We start from the raw sequence: 22716 nt of genomic DNA on the forward strand, positions 1-22716 counted from the left end.
CCAAACCTGCAGGCCCAAGGGTTTGGAAGGTTTTTAAAATTGCCAAAATAACACCATCTATCGTTGCCAGAAACTATAAAAAGAGACATTATCATTGGATTTTTAATTTTTTTATGGTGCTTGGACACACTGTGTGTAACAAATCCCTCTGTCGGAAAAAAAACAACTGAGTTTTAAATAGTGATATTTTGTCAAAATCCTTTATTCACTTACTTTTTTTTTTTTTTGCTAAAAATCAAGCATTTGCACTAATTTACCAGCATGCAAGACAAGAGTGACAAACTGCAAATTTCTGATTAATAATCAAGTTTTAAAAAACTAATGAATGATTTATAGTGTAGTGTGGGTCATGCCTTTTCTCCACTCAGGGAGGCTTATGAAAAAAAGTTGCTCTGTGGAGTGTAAAGACGAAAAGAAAAACTAAGCCACACCTCCGCCAACAGTCCATTATTATTATTATTATTATTATTATTATTATTATTATTATTATTATTATTATTATTATTATTATTATTGTTGTTTGTGAATAATCTGCTGAAATTTAATCAGTTGTCCAAAAATATCCTGATACTCTGTGGAGTTGTGAATTCAGCTCCTTGCTGTCCTCTCCTTGTGTATTAATCCACTTTGGTCAGGGCTCCCTCTGCTGGTGAACTGCAGGAGTAACAGCGCTTAAGCGGAACCTTCAGTACATTCTCTTCAAACAAGCCGGACATGTTTTGGTGTAACACACAACATTTAGCGGGGCTGGAAGTGCTCCTGGCCCTGCTCGTCGACATGTGCATGCTAAACTGTCATCCATCCGCTGATTTAAACACTCTGCGTGTTTGTGAGTAACTTTTTTACTGTTTCCAAGTGTTGAGGAAACGTTTTCGGCTGTTAGCTGAACCCGCGCGAGATTTTAACGGTCGCGTTTTAGCTCGTCCTTCACTCGTTAGCATTAGCTTAGTGGAGTTAGCATGTCAACAAAACTTGAGGATTTAGTTTAAACTAACGTGAAACTTTGACATTTAGAGGTTTATTTACACATTTTGATTCACGTGCGGCTTTTATTTCAAATAATGTATTTGCTAACTAGCTAGTTAGCACGAGTTTGTTGAGTTTTTGAAATCAACAGTAGCAGCGCTCAGACTGACAGCAGCAGGTTAGCTAATTTACACGTTAACGTTACTTTATCGTGTTTATGGGGATTATGTGAGCAGTGTCGCTGGTGTTTTTGCGCTAAGTTCAGTAGTGAAAGAAGAATTCTGATACTTTTATTGAAGTAAAAGTACTATTACTGCTCAGTGAAAATATTCCACTATAAGTACAATAATCTACTACCAGAAAACATTAAAGTGATTGGCCTGTGATCGAGAGGATGGTTTAATTTAGGGGGAACATGTCATTTCAAAACGTATAATTTCCCTACTACCAGAAAAAAGATTTTGTTTATAGATATGTGGAGTTAATCTATGGAACAATTTAATGTGGAGCTAAAGAAATGTCCAAACATAAACCAGTTTAAAATGCTGTATAAAAACATGATTTTCACGAGCTACAGGGATGAAGATGGGGTTTGACAATTACCAGTTGTATTTCTAATAATTTGGTTATTTAATATTTCTTTTTCCATAGTTTATTATCCTCTTATTTTTGTAAATATTTTTTAAAATACTGTAGATAATTGATTTTGGTTATGTATGTCTATGCTGAAATAATTTCAGGATTTAAATGAATAATGAGGCTGGTTAATTAAAATTCAGTGACTTATGGAGAAGGGGTAGGAATAAATAAGTTTTTACTTATTCTCACTCCTTTTCAAATATGAAAACCAAGTCACAATGTCTTTGATCAATTCATTTGCTGTATGTTTTCCATTGCCTGTAAATATTACTTTTTTGTGTCTACTTTTGTATAATAATTTCTGTGTTTCCATTTTACATGTCTGAAATAAATCAAGTCCTCTCTTCCAAACCTGACTTAAGTAAAAGGATTTACTTAAAGTATTAAAACTTATGATATGTATTGCTCTGTAAAATGTCCCTTGTTAATCTGTTACTGTTATATCTGTTTTTTGTTTGTTTGTTTTGTTTTATTGTTTAAGTATTACTGCTGTATTATGACAATAAGAAAAATATTAAACATCATAAGTTCCATCCATTTTAAGTATGAAAATAAGAAATTCATTATTAAACCCTCTTTAATATTACACACACTCGTATTGCTCTGCGCTTTTCGTTGTACGTCGGGCGTCTGCTAGCGGGGGGAGCTACTGTGCCTAAGCTGTCAACAAATGTAGTGCAGTAGAAAGTACAGTATTTGTCTGTGAGATGTAGTGAAGTAGAAGTATTAAAATGTATAAAATGGAAATACAATAAAGTACAAGTATCTTGGATTTAAGCATAGCACTTGGGGTGCCCAGTAGCTCACCTGGTAGAGCGGGTGCCCCACATACTGAGGTTGTGGGTTTGATTCCAATTTGCGGCCCTTTTGCTGCATGTCATCCTCTCTCTGTGATCCCTTTCACGCTGAGAACTGTAGTTTCTAATAAATGCAAAACAAGAAAACAAGTGTAAATGTACTTTGTTACTTTCAACCACTGGATAATTTCTATATCAATGTGTTCATTTTTCAGGTGGCAGAAGGCAGATTCCCTCGAGATCCTTCTAGCTGCCTCTGAGTCATGAGTGGCTCCAAACCAGACATCCTGTGGTCTCCCCACCACCCGGACCGCTATGTCATCTGTGACTCTGAGCTGGGACTGTACCGTATCGGACCTGTGGGCAGCTCAGAAACCAAGCCCGGCACACTCCCGCTCTCCGAAGAAACTGCTGCTACTTTACTTGCCATTAACTCGGACACCCCGTACATGAAATGTGTGGCCTGGTACCCAAAGCATGAGCCGGAGTGTCTGCTCGCTGTGGGCCAAGCTAACGGCAGAGTGGTGCTCACCAGCCTGGGTCAGAGCCACAACTCCACATGCAAAGAGCTGGTGGGGAAAGAGTTTGTGCCCAAGCACGCCCGTCAATGCAACACTTTAGCCTGGAACCCTGTGGACAGCAACCTGCTGGCTGCCGGGTTGGACAAACACAGGGCAGACTTCTCTGTCCTCATATGGGACATTAGCAGTAAGTTTTCCCCAGAGACCAGTGTGGCCTCTGAGAAGATTCGTCTCTCATCTGTGGATTTGGACTCGAGCACTGTAGTGACCAAACCGTTGTACGAGTTAGGTCAGAACGATGCCTGCCTGTCTCTCTGCTGGCTGCTTCGTGACCCAAAGCTGCTGTTGGCCGGCATGCACCGGAACCTCGCAATATTTGACCTGAGGAACACCAGCCAGAAAACATTTGTCAACACTAAGGCCATCCAGGGGGTGACAGTGGATCCACACTTCCCTGACCGTGTGGCGTCTTTCTTTGAGGGCCAGGTGGCCATCTGGGATCTTAGGAAGTTTGAGAAGCCGGTGCTCACGCTCACTGAGCAGCCGAAGCCGCTCACTAAGGTATGACGCAGTGTGTTTTTGAGGAGATGAGCAAAATGTTTAAAGGAATACTTCACCCGCCAAATTACCATTTTAATATCAATTACTCGCCTGATGTTTTATAGCATTTGTGAAGAAAACTTTAATTTTCTGCCTCCTGCAAAAAAAGAATCCAAAAACCGAGATTTGATGAGATTGATAGATTTAAGTCATAGGTAACCCGATTTATCAACAGCAAAACTATATCAAAACATCTGTTAATAACTCTCACACGACTTGTTTAGTGTAATCCAAGGGTCCTTTATTCAGTTGTCTGCTCAGTACTTCCCAGACAGACAGCCCTCTGTGACCGTGACTTGAGTAGAAAAGGAAACTTTATCTCTGCTCTCTCCGAAGCCAGGCTCCTTAAACAAAAACAGTACTTTTAACTCGCTGAGCGCAGGAGCTGCTGGTCTTCAGCTGTCTCAGTCAGTGAGCTTAAATGTGTTTTTGTGTGACTTTTGTGTCTAAAATGGTTAGTCCAGATTCACCAAAATCTTGTGTGATTTTGGTGAATCTGGACTAGCCATTTTAGACACAAAAAAAGATTCACCAAAATCACACAGCAACAGTTACAAATTACAGATGAAGGTCGTAGTAGACCGGCAGCGCCAGTGGTTAGCGAGGTAAAATGACTGTTTTTGTCAATGGAGTCTGGTTTTAATGAGAGCACGGATAATTTTTTACTGTCATGTTCTGAAAATAAATAACATTTTAAACCACAGCTACGCCTTCCACTTTTACTCAGAAACAAAAATTAGCCCTTTAAATTGAAAGAATGACTATTTACTGTCATAATTATGGATATCAAAACAGTATTTCTCGCTTGCCACCCTGGAAAATGGTTAACATTTGGATTTATTGATAGTTTGGGGACCACGTTTAAAACAGCAAAACTGCATCTAAACACTGATTCTTTTTTTTGTAGTGAAAAAGCATTTGTTTTGGAGATACTGAGAACACGACTGCATAATGGAGATTTGGGTTATTCTGCAGGAGTTGTACGACAGTTTGTAATCTGATGTTTTAATATAGTTTTGCTGTTGTTGAATATGAACCCTGCATAACTTCAGTTCATCAAGAATTTTCTCAGATTCTTAGTTCACCTTGGAGGCATGCGAGAAAGTGTTTTCTTTACAACCTAAATGTAACACTGGCTGAGTAATTGATATAGAAATGGTCCCTTGGGGGTTTGAAGTATTCCTTTATGCTCTACCCAGTATTGACATTACAATCATGTTTACAAGCTCTCTTTGGATTCTTGATACGTAATTTCTTGGTTAAATATTAAACACAGTGTATTTGAGAAGCAACGTTTTTCTTTCTTATTTCAGGTGGCTTGGTGTCCGACCCGTAACGGCCTGCTGGCCACACTGACCCGCGACAGCAACATCATCCGCCTGTACGACATGCAACACGCTCCCACACCCATCGGCGATGAGACGGAGCCCACCATCATCGAGCGATGCGTGCAGCCCTGCGAAAGCCAGATCGGCAGCTTCGCCTGGCACCCGTCCTCTCAGAACCGCATGGTGGTGGTGTCAGCAGCCAACCGGGTCATGACTGACTTCACCGTGTTCGAGCGCATCTCCCTGGCCTGGAGCTCCACCACCTCGCTCATGTGGGCGTGCGGCAGACACCTGTATGACTGCGTGGAGGACGGGGCTGATGGAGTGGAGAGCGTGATCGAGAAAGACATCGCCACCAAGATGAGGCAGAGGGCGCAGTCCAGGTACGGCCACGATACCGTCCAGGTGTGGAGGAACCACCTGCTTGCGGGAGGGAGCGACCCGCAGCTCAAGTCTTTGTGGTACGATCTGTTCTATATCCTTTTCATGTGAAGTTGGTGGAAATATGAGCTCAGTGGGAAACGTTTTTATGTTAATGTTGGTCAACAGTCATTATGAAATGACTTTTATTTGGAAAACCTGTGTTTCGATTAACAAAAATTGTTGATATCTCAGTCTATGTTTAATAGTTTTTGTTTACAAATCCTTTTCTAGGGTTTTATCTCTCCTTTTTTCACAGCTGGTCAGGTGTGTAGAACAGTCGCTTTGCCTTTTATAAATATAGATTTTCCTATTGAATCAGAATCAGAAATAATTTATTGATCCCCAGGGAGAAATTGGGTCATGTTAGAGGTGCTCTCACATTTAAAAACATAGAGAAATTATGAGAAAAATATTTAAAAATATCAAATATGCTACAGTATAAACCTAAATATAGAGAGAACACAGGAAAATGAGATATATGTACAAATTTGTGCACCATAGAATATATAACCACAGTGTAAATAAAAAATTAAAGAAATGAGAAATTTTATTAAAGGAGACTATTAATAAGGAATATTATCTCTCTGTATATTATAATAATAATAGTCAGTCAGTCATTTTCTGTAACCGCTTCTCCTCGTAAGGGTCGCGGGGGGCTGGAGCCAATCCCAGCTGTCATTGGGCGGAAGGCGGGGTACACCCTGGACAGGTCGCCAGACAATCGCAGGGCCGACACATATAGACAGACAACGATACACACTCACTGTCACACCTAAGGGCAATTTAAAGTCACCAGTCAACCTGAGCTGCATGTCTTGTGACTGTGGGAGGAAGCTGGAGACCGCGGAGAGAACCCACGCAGACACGGGGAGAACATGCAAACTCTGCACAGAAGGGCCCCGCCTAATAATAATAGTAATAATAATAATAATGTATTAAAGCAATATCTATAAAACAATTCTGATGAATTAAAATGTCATTAAATAGATCAAGTGTAGCATTTTCCTGTGAGCATAACACTCAAATTATTTAGAAAATTGAATAAAAAATAGACAATCCTGATGAGAATTGGTAGCGGTGAAAAAACAGCCTGACCCTGTCTTCTCTGCCAATGACTTGTTAAACTAGTCTGACACAATGATAAAATATTATTTTATTTTATTAAGATATTAAAACATGACAAAACACAACACAACACAACATTTAGTTTAAAAGGCAAGAACCCACAATAAATATTAATATGTTTATTTTTTATTGTCAGTGCTAATTCTTGTTGTGATGGTAACAAATAAAAACGTTCGATTAGTTTCTTGGATTTAGTAGCAGTTTAACTGATGTTCCATTTAGGTCCAGTTGGTGTGTTTGTGTGAGTAACGTGATAAAGTTTTGTGGTAATTGTGGTTCTCGTGCACTTCTGCCTGCTTTGTTTCCTGCTCTTATTATGTTGTTCATCTGCAATATCAGTTCCATTTCCTATATAAGTCTCACATATGAAGCAGTGTGCAGAGGATATGGAGCTGAAGCTGCAGGGGAACAAACAGTCGGTGGTCTACTCTGGCATCAAGAACATTGTGAAGACCAGCTCAGGTGAGTCTGAACCGCCTCAATTAAATATGATAAAATGGTCTTTGTGAGGAGGAATCACACCTTGTGTTAACTTCATTTGTACACATTTTTAGTTATTATGTATCCTGCATTGAAAGTGTTTTTTCAGATTTGGTAGAAATTGAATTTTTTGTGTATGTCCTGGTTCACTCAGGCACCACAGAGAGCCGCAGGTGTTGGAGCGGTTCAGACCGGCAGACCGATGTTCTGCGGTACCACAGCGAGGAGCGCTGCCTCGCCCTGCGGCTCTGCGGCTGGATCAGCAGAGGTCCCGACATCGACGTGGAGATTTTCCTGCGATCGCTGGAGCAGGAGCGTGAGTGGGAGCGGGCGGCCGCCGTGGCTCTGTTTAACATGGACATCCGCCGGGCGATCCAGATCCTCAACAAAGGAGCCACCGCAGAGAAGGGTGAGTGTCGACTGAAAGGACGAATGTTTCAGACCAAAAGCATATGCACAAATTTACTTTCATCATTTGAACTTTCAGAAACATGTATGAACACATTTGTACAAACAAACATATATGATGCGTTAATAATAAGTGATTATTTTCATTATTGAGTCATCTGAAGATTTTAGTTAATTGGTTCATTGTTTGGTTTGTAAAACATCAGAAATCAGTAATAAATATATATCAACATATCTTAGAGTACAAGGTGACTTCAACCAATGTCAAAACAAAAAAAAAACATTCAAGTCACTAGGATGTAAGAACAAGAAAAGCAAAAAATAAATCACATTTAACAACCTGGAACAGTTGAATTAATTGGCATTTTTCCTTGAAACTGTTCTTAAATGATATATTATTGAAAAAGTTGCAGTTTTTTGTCTGTCTACATTTTTAATAATTGTTTATTTATTGCAGCTTTAATGTGTTTGGTCTTTTGTGTTATGCGTTTTTGGTTAAATTAAATCATGTAGTGGTTCAAAATGAAGCAGAAGCAGTAAAAAATGTCACCAATTAAATAATCACATACAGAAATCCTATTCAGTTACACTGCAGACTGATCTGCCTCTGCATTATTGTGCCTTTTGTTGACATGCTGTTTAAACAGGATATTTTATAAGCAGTATTTGTAAAAACATGTATAAAACTGGTCAGAAATGTTGTAAATACATAATTGCACTTTCCTTATAAACAGTTTATCCTTAGTTTGCTAAATGCCCCTTTTTCCCTCAGAGCCTTTTAACAAATGCAGTTAAGGTTTTAAGGAATTTCAGAAATGTAACAGCAGGAGAACCCTGTTTTTCACACAACACTCATCGTGTATCAGCTGCAGAGCTTTTCACACTGAGGTTTAATGAAAACGAGGAGAGAAGGCTGTTGTTTACACACGTCTTGACTGAGAAAAATTCCACCAATGTAGGTCAAACGTTTTTCTGCTGTGTACTCTAATGAGTGTTTCCTAAGCATGACCGATGGGTGATTCATTAGATAAGGCGTGTCAGCAAAAACGTCTCAACTGTTACAGATTTTTTTTTTCCTCAAACAGCAGCTTAATGTCCTGTTTTTTATCTACATGCTTGTCATCATTAAATCTGACATGTTCTCAGCCTTTTCGCTCATTAAATATCCAGTGAGGAAATCAACTGCTGGCTAACTGAAAACTGCCTTTCCTAGTTTTGCCAAGAAAAACATTCAAATTAATTTAGTTTTTACGAATTTGTAATTATAATAATAATGATAATTATAATAATAATGATGATAATAAGCTTTATTTGTATAGCACCTTTCATACATAAAATGCAGCTCAAAGTGCTTTACATACATGATTTAAAACCTAACAATTCATGAGAAACATGTATGTAAATACATATGTATTCTCATACAAACACACAAATACAGCGTACACACACACACACACACACACACACTCACACACACATACACATATATATACATACCGACATATGCACAGATAAAATAAGATAAAATAGAATAAATTAAAAATCATTATACAACACATGTATACCATAGCTCTGGCAGTGAGTTGCAGAACAGGTCAGAGGTGAGAAACAAATAAAATAAATAAAATGTAGAAATATAAAATATATATTAAACAAGAAGAATAAAATTATAAAAGCGCATTAAAAGCATAAAACACATTTTTAAGAAAGTAAAACCATAATATGTGATACATCATAATGTTCTGCAAAAACACCTTTTTTGGGGGGGTTATTATTTAACGTCATAACTCAGGAACAGAAGGGGACACATGATTGTAGATCATCTGTGCTGCTGTGGGGAAGGTGTGTATGAAGCATCTATGTAAACTGCAAGATAAACTTGACCGGTGCTCGGAGGCATACAACCACAAGGCAGTAATTCCAGTTTTAACCTTTGGTCAGAACCATGTTTCCCCTTGTTTCAGTCTTTTATGCTAAGCTAAGCTAACTTTCTGTGGGTTGTAGTTTGTGTTTAGCGTACAGACATGAAAGCGGTAGTAATCTGTTCTCTCTCGGCAGGAAAGGGAGTTGTCTGTTTCCACTTAAGAGTAATTCCTGTTTCTTATTTTTCTCCACGCAGAAAGTTGGCTCAAAAAGTTGGCTGTGACTTATTGTCACAGAAGCTCCATCAGAAACGTTTGTTGTTTTTTGTCTGCCTTTACAGGAAAGATTTACACATAGTGAATAGACCTTCTTATTCACAGGTGACCTGAACCTGAATGTGGTTGCCATGGCGCTGTCGGGCTACACGGACGAGAAGTCCTCCCTGTGGAGGGAGATGTGCAGCTCTCTGAGGCTGCAGCTGAAGAACCCCTACCTTTGCGTCATGTTTGCCTTCCTCACCAGTGAGCCTGGAGCCTATGATGGCGTGCTGGTATTAAATCTCTTACTATCATGGAATTTCATAGCTTTATTGCAAGGAAAGTACGTGAAAAGAAAAGTGTTTAAATTGGCACTCCTTTCTCACTGAACAGTAGCTGTTTTGTTCCCATTTCATAAAAAACTTTTACATATTCTCAACACGGAAAAGCCTCAGGTGCACAGGAAGAGATGTCATAAAACACCTCGCAGAACGTGAACACATGCCCGACACAGAGTGTATGTTTGTACTTTTTCCTTCCTTTGTTGCATCAGATTCTGGCTACCAGCTGCTGTCACTTTTATTTATCTCTTTAGAGCTTTTCCTGGCCAGAAGTGATGACTCCACGATAAAATATGAAGTCCGTCACTTTAACAATCTTGGCTTTTAGAGTTGATTAGGTGTAAAAGAATTTCCTGCAGAACTGTGACACAAAACAGATTTTAACAATATAAGCAAAGGATCTTTAGTGCCAATATGGAAACACATATGCTATTAATTGAATGTAAGAAGATCATTGCAAAATTAAACCTTTTTTTATTTGAAATGACGAAAGATGAAATTCTTTGTCTGTATTTCAGTATGAGAGCAGTGTTGCCGTGCGGGACCGAGTAGCTTTCGCCTGTATGTTTCTCAGTGACGCACAGGTAACATGAAATAAACCCTTTAAATATTTCAATACCATACTGTAGATATGCATGTGTCACATGCTTTAACACTGTTACCTAACAAATATAACAAGATTAAATGAGTATGTTGCATTGTTTTATGACTTTATTTTCTTGAATATCTCCTGGGTTTTTGGCTGCAGCTGCCTCGATACATCGACAAACTAACCAATGAGATGAAGGAGGCGGGCAACCTGGAGGGCATCCTGCTGACCGGGTTGACTAAAGATGGCGTCGATCTTATGGAGAGCTACGTGGACCGCACTGGGGATGTCCAGACTGCCAGTTTCTGCATGCTGAAGGTACACAAACACCAGGCGGGTTTTCATTAACTCTCAAATTGCACTAATTCAAATTGCAAATATAAAATATGCCTAATGGAAGCACGTCAATTTAAAAAAAACTCCCATTTATCAAAAAAAAAGTTTTTAATCTAGCATGCGGTGGTATTTCAGGTTATTTGAAAAAGCCATATTTTACAAAACCGCAATGAAAACACTTTTTACGCTTTTCTAGGTCACATGATGCTGTGGCTTTGTGCTTGTCAGTAGGAACTGGCTCCCTCATGATTGGCCCTACAACAAAAGTAAATGAATTCTGCAGTTTGCATCAGAGCTTTTGCTTTTTTTTCTATAAATCTTTGTAGATATTATAAATACATGGCACATTAGCAGGATATAGATTTAAACTTGTGATGTGCTGTGTAAACTGCAGACTGGGCTCTTATGGCCCAACAAGCTACAGGAAGTGACCCCAAAAGCTTTAATCAGTAACCCCATTAAGCTTAACATAAAACTGCAACAAAGAATGAAGAAACTGTCGGTCTGATCGACCCCTGGAGAAATCAAGTTACATCCTAAAACTTGCTTCTTGGTTTGTAAAAAGCCACAGCTGTTACTCTTAACACAGCCGCCGCCTCCAATAACAACATGAAGCAAGTGTCAGTGGAGCTGTGTGCTCTCCTGCACTTGTTTCTGTAAAGAAAACTAAAGAAATTCAAGTGAAACAGGTCTGTAACTTATTTAACATGCTGTAAAACAACTCTCTTTTGTTTTGCTTCATTTCATTCCTGTTCTAACCTGCTCTTGAACACAGTACTGCAGCGTACAAGCCGTCCAACATCTATGTAGTCATTGCGTAAACCTCACATACGTACACACAAACATGTACACATTCCACCAGAGGGATGGGTGCAGGAGGAGGCAGGAAGAGTGAGACTTCTAGAAGCTGTTTTGTTCAAGTACACATTGACTGTTTGTTTTTGGGGCCTGCTTCTCCATGCTAATGAGGTGACTGAAGTGATATTGTGAAATAAGGCCAAGAAAAAAACAAATCTTTCCAACAGGGCTCCCCAGGTGAAGTGTTGAAAGACCCTCGAGTTCAGTGCTGGATCGAAAACTACCGCAACCTGTTGGATGCGTGGAGATTCTGGCACAAACGGGCCGAGTTTGACATCCACAGAGGAAAACTGGACCCCAGCTCCAAACCACTTGCCCAGGTAACACACACCAGGGGGCGATTTTGGAATAATTTTAGCGCTGATATTAAATCAACTTACAACAAGTTGCAAAAATTTTTGAGCCACATTTAACAGAAAATGTCGAGAATTTGCTGTCTTATCAAATGTGAAAATGTTACACTTTTTTGTTTGTTTTCTGGATTTTTTATTTTTATTTTAATGTTTTAGGGGTTTGAGATTTTTTTTTAAAGGACCAGGTCCATCTTTGTTCTTTTCTGAGTAGGTATAGCTGCAGCTGGAACAGCAGTGTTTCTCACCCACCACCTAAATGACTCATCCACCATACTTTCGGCGCATGCCCACTGTACATAGCTACACGCGACCAGAAATTCATTTTATATTGGAAGCGACTGATTCCCTGCAAAAAGCATGCTCGGGTTATCTGCTATGTGGACCAAGCTGGCGGCTCAATGAGAGGGAGTAACAATTTCAAACATTCAAACGGTGCTCACATCAACACAACCACTCCAACTGCAGCTCCAGTGCCCTTTAAAACCCTTTTGGCTCCAGGAAATTATCCTGAGCATTATCTAATATTTACTGTCATTTTACAGAGTTAACAATTAAAGAAAAAAATATAAACAGATTAATTATTAATGACAATAATGGTAAGCTGCAGCCATAAAAAATGCATTTGATGATTTCAGTCATAATGCACTGGTTAGGTTCGATAAAATTTTTTAGAAATGCGTGTTTTCTATCTCATCAAAACAGTGTCTTGACATATGAATCTATTGTGATTGGGCACTGTCAAACTCAGAGCATTCTGTCTGGTTTGTTTACTGTCTTAGATATTACTTCCCTCATAACAAAATAAGAGCCTTGTACTGTTTATTGCTGCACATGTAGTTTGTGCCAAGCTTGTAACACCCACAGCTCCACTCTGCAATTCCTCTCATAAAACCTGGTGTAGTTTGCAATCTCTGTTGTATTTTTTTTTTTTTGCAGAGACGATTTTTAAAGGCCTCATAAAAAAAAAGTGTGATTATGAGTACTGGTGCTGCAAGCAAACCTCAGCACGTCCAAACTGCACCACTGACATTCCAATATCCACAGTTAAGCATATTGGGATTATTGCAGTATTATCTAATGCTTATCTCTTACTCCCTTCAAAGTGGAAATCAGACAGCTGGCGAGCGTGTGCTTCTTGGTTTTCTACCGTCATGTTCAGCAGTCCTTATCAACCGACCTTTGTGTTTGTTCCTGTGCGACAGGTGTTTGTGAGCTGCAACTTCTGTGGGAAGTCTATCTCCTACAGCTGCTCGGCGATGCCTCACCAGGGCCGCGGGTTCAGCCAGTACGGTGTCAGCGGCTCACCCACCAAGTCTAAAGTCACAAGTTGCCCCGGCTGCAGGAAACCGCTGCCCCGTTGTGCCCTCTGCCTCATGAACATGGGCACACCTGTTTCTAATTGCCCAGGTAAACTGGCCTGTGTGGAGTGTGTCGACAGATGCTCTGCTGACATTTCCAGGCATCTTGGAGCAGCTTAAATGTTTATAATACTTAACTGAGCGTTTGCAGGAGATTGATTGTGTGGACTTTGATCAGCATTTAGAGCCAGTTGCACCTGGATGTTCAGCAGCCAATCCAGGTTCCTTATTGCTGTGATGTCACTCATACCAGCGTCGATATAGTAGAATTTTATTGATTGTTAATATTGACTCATGGATAAATCTTTTCTGGCAGGAACAGGGAAGTCAGATGAGAAAGTGGACTTGACAAGGGAGAACAAACTCGCTCAGTTCAACAACTGGTTCACCTGGTGTCACAACTGTCGACACGGCGGCCACGCTGGCCACATGCTCAGCTGGTTCAGGTGGGCTCTCACTGGCTGCTGCACACATGTGGATCATTTTCAGACATATGTTAACATGTTTCCCTCTAAGGTCCACGTATCCTCTGTTCAGTGGACTTTCAAATCTGAAACAAAAAGGAAATAATAATATTTACAAAACCAGGTAAATGCAAAAATCCAATATCCAGCAGTACACACAGTGCCAATAATTCTTGTTAGGAATTCTTTATTTATTTTAACCTTATTTTTAACCTACATGTGCCACATACTCTACCTGGTGAGCTAGAGGTCGCCCCCTCAAACCAGATCTTTCAGACAGACTGTCTGCACTGTTATTGTTAGTGATCAGTTTGGATTTGTGTGTCTAGACATCGCCAACACAGCTGCATGGGCTGTTGTGGTTACAATTTAGGAGTCAGTAACTACAAGGCTACGCTGGTGACACTGCTTTCTAATGAGGTGGCACGAGAAATCATCATTTTGCCCTTCAAATTTTCAAATCCTGATTTAGTTTATTTCAGCATCTTTCCACAGATTTTTATCTTCCATAGCGCTCTGCTAGCAACAGCACTTCTGTCACTCCAGAATTGACATAATTGTCAGATGGATTTATTTGACAGTTAAAAAACACAAATAAAACAGTTTGACCTGAAGACAGTTATCGAAGATATCTTCAACTGTCAAGGATTACGCAAGAGTGCTGCAGGCTTATTTCCATTGTGATCCTCTGAAGGGGCAAGATGCCAGATCTGGCACTACCGACAAGTGCAAATACGATATCAATATAATTACACAGAAATAAAAGAGATATAAAAGGACTACAATGTGTTCGTTTTTGCAAGGTCCCTATTTTGAGAGACTGTTTGGTAACATTGTTTCGCATTGCGAGTAAATTAAAAAGCATAAAATCCAATTTCAGTGGCCAGAAATGTAGAAAATGTGGTTTGTATCCGATCGCATTTCATGTGATTCAAACTTTCTAAAATCAATTTTAATACATAAAAATGTTGGACTGGCAGTTAGAGAGTAAAGCTCATTCTCTTGTTTCCCTTGACCAGTAGTGTACAGTTGTTACTGACAAAACAATGTATGTGGAAAAAAAACAACTTAAAAAAAAAAATTCCAGGTGACTAAAGCAAAACTGTAAAAGAGAAGATAAAAGAGAGATGGGAATAGATACACAGTAACAATAACAATAAAGAATTGAATGATGAAATGATAAAATAACAACATATACCAATAATAATAGATAAATATTAATAAAGAAGTTATGACAGTATGTATATAACGTGCAAAAAAATCAAGCCATATTCCTTCATCCATTTTTGCAACAGTAAAACCAGCAACATTTTTTTCCCTGGAATACCCAACTTTTATAAAAATGTATGTTTCAGAATTGAAAAATCAACGAACAGAAGGTGCATTTAACCCGCATTTGTGTTCTTATGACCCTGACGTAAAAACCTATGCATTATCTATTGTTTACACATTTATTTTTCTCCTCTACATGTTGTCTCCTTAATTGACCGTCATGTGTCCATTACAGAGACCACACAGAGTGCCCGGTGTCTGCCTGCACGTGTAAATGCATGCAGCTGGACACCACAGGGAACCTGGTGCCTTCAGACAGCAGCTAAACAGGAGATGTTTGTCGGCAAAAGTGAAGCCAAACACCAGCACGAAGCCAACCAGTGCAGGTTCACTGCAGCTGCACCCACCACACCAACACCTGGGGGAGGGGCAGAGGGTGCCGGCAGTGTCCTTCTCTGAAGCGGCTGCTTGAATAGAGGACAGACCATTAAGTTATAGCCTAGTGAATGTAAAGTCGTAACATATGAAGAAGGGAGGCAGCGTGCGTTACTGATCTGACTAACTGAATCGATGACAGAAAGGGAGCAAATGCAAACTCGCTGCTTTTGCTAATGTAAATTCCACTCAGGAGAAATAAGAGGCTCGGCTGTAATCAGCCTCTTCCAATCTAACCTGAATCAGGCTGATTTAAAAAAAAAATCAAATACTCACTCACACATCAGGATGTGATCACAGGTGCCAATATGTTCGAGCTCTATTTTGTGTTTTAATATTTAACGTCTGTGTTTGTTTTACGAAAGGATCTTCACATACCTCAATGAAAGCATTGCTCGGGGGTAGAAGGACGGCACCCCGGGTGACGGAGCGTAGTGTAATGCACAATAGCGACACTCTCTTGCTCTCTTCATGTTCCTCTGTGCCACTCTTCTTGTGGCATTGTGCGGGAGGGCTTCCAGTGCGACGGGGTGGCTTTAGGGGGGAGAGGATGGAATTGGGAGAAGGTAGGGGGCGACGGGTGATGAGGAGGAAGGGTGGGGAGGGTGCGTCTGTATTCACCAGCCCACTCCAGGCCTGTGGTCCATGAAAGAAGCTCGCCAGAAAACAGCAGCTGCTCGGCACTCTGACAAGACCCTCCAGATTGTTCCCCTCATAAAGAACCTCAGCTGCCGGAACACTATTGACTCAAAGAGAGGGCGAGAGAACAGACAGCCTGAGCCCCACGCCCCCCCCGCTCTTACACCCTCCGACATACACAGACGTGCCCTCTCTTTCTTTCTCCCTCTCTGTGGTGCCCAAATTGCACCCAGAAAACTATGCACACCACACATCAATCCGAGGATGGGCGCCGTCTGTGGGGGGACGGGCCGTGTGTAAGCCGCATTGTAAATGGCTTTCTCTCTTTCTCTGCCACCCTCCCCGCTCTGTCACTAACCTAGGGAGGCATTGTAAGTGAGAGGCGGCCTGCACCAGAGCTGGCTAAATCACTTAGTCATGGAGTAGGGAGGAGGAGGTGAGGAGGAGGGGTGCAGGAGCTACTGTATGCCGCTTTCACCGGGATCTCTTCCCGGTGTGGGAGGTTTTACAGGCCTGCGTGCCCTTTTGTGAACTATTTTGGAGTGGAGCTGACAAATTGGCGAGCCGTGTAGCGTCCCGAAAAAACAGGGTGGCTGGAATTTCATCCTTTCAGTGTTTCTTGTGTTTGCCTTTTAAATAAATTCCCACTGACAAATTGGAAGCGCTGCTGAATGGGGGTGTTTTCCATAAGTTTACATGCTTTATTTTTACATTATCATGTTTCATAGACTCAGATGGCGTGGGTTTTTCTATCATGTGCATTCTTTATCTTTGCTTGAAAGCGTTTGAGTCACACGTTATTCTCCCATGGGAACTCCCACAGAAACAGAGCATCAGTGCAGGCAGAGAGATGGACACCAGTGGAAAATGCTACATTTTGGACATCAGTAAGTAATACAACTCCTTATTAGACTGAAAGTTCATTCAACACATCAACCTCAGCACAAGGTCTTTTTAGTGGACGTTCTGGAGCTTTCGATCACATCACAGTCTTCCTCAGCAGATGATATTTGTCTCGTCAATTTCCCCTTTTTTAAGCACTTTTCATTGATTTTGGCATAAACGTTGAAACAAAAATTCACTCTTGACCTTTGAAAGCAGCAGTTAAGCAACAATCTCAACACCTTCAGAATCATCTTTTTTGTCCAAGTATGTTTCAGCCTACAAATGCACAGGAAGATGCATACACATAAAGCTCAAAGACAATGAAACAAAAAAGCAAACATAAACATTTACCTACTGAAGTAAGTGCAGGAAAGTAGGCACGAACAGAAATTATTTACAGCGCAGCTTCTTTTTACAGGTCAAATTGTTACTGGAAATTATGCGTACCTTGCTGGAATAAATATTGTATGGATAATGTAAGACACTTTAGTCCATTAGTGCTGCTTAATGGAAAAACAACAAAATTGCATAGTATTTCCATTACAATTCGGCAAATGCCGTCTGCAGAGGAGGATAGTGTAATAACGATTGAAAGCTCCAGAACAGCTACTAATGGACATCCTCAACTGTCATATTTATTCGATCATCTATTTATACACTGTCATGTATAAATAGTACAGTACACAAGTGGAAATAACATGTTTAACTGGCCAATCTCAGGCACTCAAATAATTTGGTTTATATTGGTCTATAGACCTAACAGGGTGGAAATTTTTGAGTTAAGTTAACCTTTGATCTGTGAGTTATCCATATTTAGCTAGCTAACATACATCAACAACAACTTTTGTAACAATATGTTTTTACATTTTACTGATCACACCAACTTTGTTAACAATTTAGCCTATCGGGATGAAACTTAAAGAGTGTGACCAACAGATTAATACATTGAAACACGGGGAAAAAAGATATAAGTGTATGCTAATCCTGCTTTTTTTCCTTATGTCTCTTACTGAAAATGGTCCAATGATATTGTAGTCCTTTTTATGTATTTACTTTTTTTAAAAAAAAAAAAAAGTTCACTAATCAGGGTGGAAAATGACACATTCGTATGATAAAAAATCAGGGACATCTCAACATGGCTTAGAAAATAAGATAATTATGAGTAATTTATATTTTTTTGGCTCATATTTCTTGCAAAAGTTGATTACTTTGCACTTGGGACATAGTAAAACACCTCATATACAGGAAAAAAAGCTCAATAAAGTAAAAAACATTTTTATTTACTTGTTTTTTTAAAATCACCATATTCCTGTTTGCAAAAAGAGAAAAATAGAATAAAGAATGAAAAAAAAAATAAAAAAATTTAAAAACACATTTTGCTTTGAGTCTACAGAGGATAAATACATTTATACTTAACCACCAAGCATGTGATAAAAGGCTGCCATACACTCAGGACTCTGTAAAAGTATTGATTGCTTAATGTGCATTATTCTGTGTTTATGTGATGAATAAGACAACCTATGATTAAAGCCATTTATTACATATATTTTGAACATTTTAAAGAAAGTAATTTATGGTACAGAAATGTTGCTATAAACAGGATTTACCCCTTTACAAATGAATTTTAACATCTTAACTTTGTTTTTACACTAGTAAGACATTACTAATCTGATTGGCTGAAAGTAAGATCCATAGGCAAATTTGCACCAATCAGCGACGTTACTGTAAAACGCCACCGTCCAATCACAAGCTGAGAAGGGACAAGCGTAGCCCGCCCACAGGCTCCAGCCAGTAGTCTTGTCGAAACAACTGTCATTTATGATGGGGAAGACGGAGCGAGAGCTGCTAAACACGAAATAAACCTTTCAAGAAGTATCAAAAACTACTTTTAAAGTCACTCGTGTAGCGTTTAAAGTTAACGACGGCATGTTTTAGTGTCTCACAGGTAAGTTTTCACCAAATAATGTGCGTTTTTTCTCCCCTCGAGTGCATACGTTGAAAATTTTAAAAAGGAAGCTAACGTTTTTTTTTTTTTTGCTAACAAGCTAATGTTTATCTTACCGTTTCCCCTCACCACCACCTCCTCCTCCTCCAGAGAAGCAGCAACTTTTGGCTCTACGTCTTTCACTCTGCGACAGGAGTTACAGCCAGTTTCGGAGGATGTCAGCCCCCAGCAACTCGCTCCAGCAGCCGAGGGTGAGACGCAGCAATGCGGGCTCCCCCGGCTCGTTCAACAACAGCAGCTGCCGTTTGCACCCCATCCGTGCCACCGTGCCCTACCAGCTCCTGCGCGGGGGGCAGAGCAGCCCGCCGCGGTCCCAGACCCTCTACGGTGGAGCCACCAACAGCCGGGGCTCCAGTCCCCCCTCCAGCCCGTCTCTCAGCTCAGGAAGTGCAAATGCTAAGCAAAGACTGTCCCCCGAAAACAAGGACTCCTCCTGTCCCCCAGACTCTCCAGTGTCCAGAGGTAAAAACTCATTTCTTCTAATGTTTCGCCTAACATATAGGCTCAGAAATGCCATGTCACCACTTGCTGTTGCCCACCTATAACTTGTCACGGTAACTTTTTTGAGTTACGCCAACTCTACAAGTAAATACTTAAACGCCTTTAAACTTGGATCGACATCAGTTTTTTCGTGCTGCGTTCATACGCCTTTTACAAGCTATGTGACCTTTTCAAACCTGAATGGATTGGTCTAGTTTCTTTATTAAACATGGGAGGAAAAGGCAACGACCAATTGGTCGAGAAAGGTGACAAAAAAACCCCATGAAATGAGTTTTAAAACGGGAGAATTACTAGAAAGTTTTCCCCTACTTAAGGGAAAAATGTCCATAATACTACGTTCACAATTACAATAATTTTGCATTTAAAGTAAACATACACACACAAATATTTTTTCAGACGTTTTTATTTAGGAATTTGCCCTTTTTTTGCTTATTTTATGGTAATTCCTTCTTACTTACTGTACGGTTTTTGGGCTATGTCTTTTTAAATTGATTGTTGCCTTCTTCCCAAATAAACCAAAGTCAATTTGCTTAATTTTCAAATGGTTACTTGTGCAAAAAGGGATAAGATATCATATTTGAGATGGTGACCTTTAAGTCTGGAGCAAGTCGGCTTTCGATCTGCAGAAGGTTGATGCATTTACTATTTAGCCTATCAGCCACTTACACAATTAGGCACTCATAAAGAGAATAGAGTGCACTATTGGCTCTCTTATTTCCTATGGACTTTTGACAGGAGAGAGGGGGAGGAGAGAATTGGCAGAAAGACATGCTTTCAGTTGTAAAAAGGGGCCACGTCAGTCCCAGTAGACACAGTGCTGAGTGAATAGTCAGGTGTTGCTTATTCGGACCTCACTGCATACATACAGCATGGAGCACTCATGGCACATTCAGACCATATGCTGAGCCTCTCCACGTTGCCTTGCACATGGAGGCTGTGTCGTTTTGTGTCACGCTCAGCTGCTCTTGGAAGTGATATGGAGACAAACTGAAAGAGGGCATGAGAGTTCAGGCAGCCCTAAATCCGCATTTTCCAGCATTTCACTAAGTCTCATTTATGTGACAGGCTTTTCTGCCAAATATCCACACTGCACTGGTTTTACACAGCAGCAGCAGTGTCCTTTTGTAGGACAGAACTACATTTTTAGCTGGAAGACCACTGCTTTTTCTTCTTTGTAAATCCTGTGTTTTAAGTACAGCACACACATAACCACACACTATCTGGCGAGGCACGTTGTGATATGAAAGTGTGTGAATACAGCTTGGTTTTCCAGTTTGTGGAGACAAAAAAGGGACTCTGTCTAGTTCTGTCAGAGGGATACTTTGCCGATTTTCAACCAGCTTTGTAGATGAACTGTGGTAAACTTTACGCCATCTACCCAGTACCTAGATATCCCTTCTGCCCTATGGTGAGACTCAGTTGAATGACATATTTTACGCCACCTGGCAGAGTTTCACAAGCTCTCGGACTGTTGCTTGAAAAACAGGCTGTACTTTCTCGTTTTTGTATTGCCCGCCACCCATGCCGCCACCGCTGACACAGAATATAAAAGCAGATCAAGAGACATACCCGCCCCTCTCTCAGTACGTTAGCAAGCGGCAAACAGGTTGCATGTCGAACAGTGACAACATACATACCTTTCTGGCGCTGTATATTTGGACAATGGAGCACAACACTGAAGCCAGTTTAGGTCCAGCTGAGGCGTATACATGAAAGAGTAAATCGCTCCCCAACTGCGTTATCTAGATGTGAGTTGACTTTGAGAAATTCGACTCAATACGATTTCAGTCGGATCAACATGTTTATATGTATTTTAAAAGTCCAGTCTTAGTCAGACTAACACAATAAATCGACTTTTTCAACAACACTGTATTAACGCTCTGACTGTCCCAAAATCAAAATAATGTTACTGCATTGACTATTTCTTACCTAAAACGTTTTCAGAAACATATTTTAACTCCTTGCTCAGCTGTAATAGTGAGAGTTTGCGAACAGGAAGGGGCATACTCTTTCCTGCACAGTAAAATGGTGGCCGAAAAAAAACAGAGATAATCGGTAAAACTTGGCAGCACTGACCTAATATAAACCAAGATTCTGTTACTGAGTTGAATATTTCTCCCTTCAAATGTTTTCAGATGCATATTTTAGCTTTCCGTTCAACTGCAACATGAGATTGTTTCTCACCAGCCGGACGCTGTTGTTTTAAACGAACGGGGAGGCATTACATCACCCACCAGCGGGAGCATTTATTGGTCTAGTGCAGTGCAGCGCAGTGCATTGTGGGAGTTTTAGTGTTTCAACCTATTGAGCAAAAGCGTCTTTTTCCTCTCTGTTTTCTCTGGTCATGTAGCACCAATTTCAAGTATTTGCATCTTTCCACTACAGACACACGGGTTATTTTTCTGTGAAATATTTCTATAACTTCAGTTCCCATGAAAAGCACCAGGTATTCCCACCGCAAGAGTGCTCTGTACTTAATGTGACCGGGTCACAAAATGCATCACAGCAACCACAGTGCATCAGCTGGATCAATGCTACCTTCATTAGTCATGTTTAAAAGCTTCTCCCTCTTACCTTTTAACCAAAATGGCAGCCCTCTGGTCTCAGTGCAGCATGGTAGTTATTGTGGGATTGTGTGTGGAATCTTATGTTTGTGACGTGCTTCACATTCCTCGGTTCTTTGAATGAAATGACCTCCAGCCCTGACCAGTGTACCATGCAAAGGCAGGAAACTAAGTCTCTTCCATAACAACTGAGTAGGCAGACTTACCAGGCATGACGAATTTCACCCGTGTTTGGCTAGCGGTTGGTGTAGATTTCCCACCCCAGTGGCATGCCATGCATACCTCAGTCCCCTGAAAGAGACGACCTCTAACCCAGGCCAATGTCCCATGCTCGTGGTGATGATGGAGACTTGACCCTCCTTCATCACTGTGACCTCACAGTCCAAACACGCATGAAAGACCTCAGATGACGACTGTGACCATGTCAATGTGGCCTACTAGCAGTCAAAAAATGCAAACATGATCTTTCATCACAGCAGCCCAGCCTGAAGTTACAGAAGCAGGAGGCTTTGCACTTTGTAATTTGTCATTCATTGAAGTACTTTGCACCCACTCACAGATATAAAGCTCGCCATTTGGTAGGAAAATTCAGTCCAAAGTGCCTTGCAGTGCCATCAGTGTTCATGCCAGCCAGCGTCACACTGGTAATGGCCTGCACTGGTGTTCAGACAGTTCAGATCATAGCCTCATGATGAAGAATGCACTGAAG

At 40.5% G+C, this 22716-nt stretch overlaps 2 protein-coding genes across 5 annotated transcripts in view; both read left to right on the forward strand.

Annotated features, from left to right (window-relative positions):
• Window positions 1–690: 690 nt before the first annotated feature.
• On the forward strand, window positions 691–16713 carry mios (missing oocyte, meiosis regulator, homolog (Drosophila)). The gene is made up of 12 exons (XM_042489499.2): window positions 691–829; window positions 2618–3484; window positions 4837–5326; window positions 6763–6861; window positions 7034–7288; window positions 9531–9700; window positions 10267–10332; window positions 10497–10655; window positions 11699–11851; window positions 13087–13291; window positions 13559–13688; window positions 15214–16713. Exons 2-12 carry the CDS (start codon window positions 2666–2668, stop codon window positions 15302–15304), a joined length of 2637 nt encoding a protein of 878 aa, XP_042345433.1. The 5' UTR covers window positions 691–829; window positions 2618–2665; the 3' UTR covers window positions 15305–16713.
• Window positions 16714–16859: 146 nt separating this feature from the next.
• Window positions 16860–22716, forward strand: part of glcci1b (glucocorticoid induced 1b) — a 68137-nt gene continuing 62280 nt past the window's right edge. For all 4 annotated transcript variants that reach the window (XM_088084660.1, XM_042489500.2, XM_042489501.2 and 1 more), the window contains exons 1-2: window positions 16860–18882; window positions 19033–19404. In XM_088084660.1, the coding sequence (XP_087940786.1) occupies window positions 19098–19404 (307 nt within the window). In that variant the 5' untranslated portion in view covers window positions 16860–18882; window positions 19033–19097. The remainder of the gene's footprint in view (window positions 18883–19032; window positions 19405–22716) is intronic.

The sequence above is a fragment of the Plectropomus leopardus genome, chromosome 11 (assembly GCF_026936395.1).
Source record: "Plectropomus leopardus strain MGB_pleo_1.0 chromosome 11, ASM2693639v1, whole genome shotgun sequence".
Classification (NCBI taxonomy): domain Eukaryota; kingdom Metazoa; phylum Chordata; class Actinopteri; order Perciformes; family Serranidae; genus Plectropomus; species Plectropomus leopardus.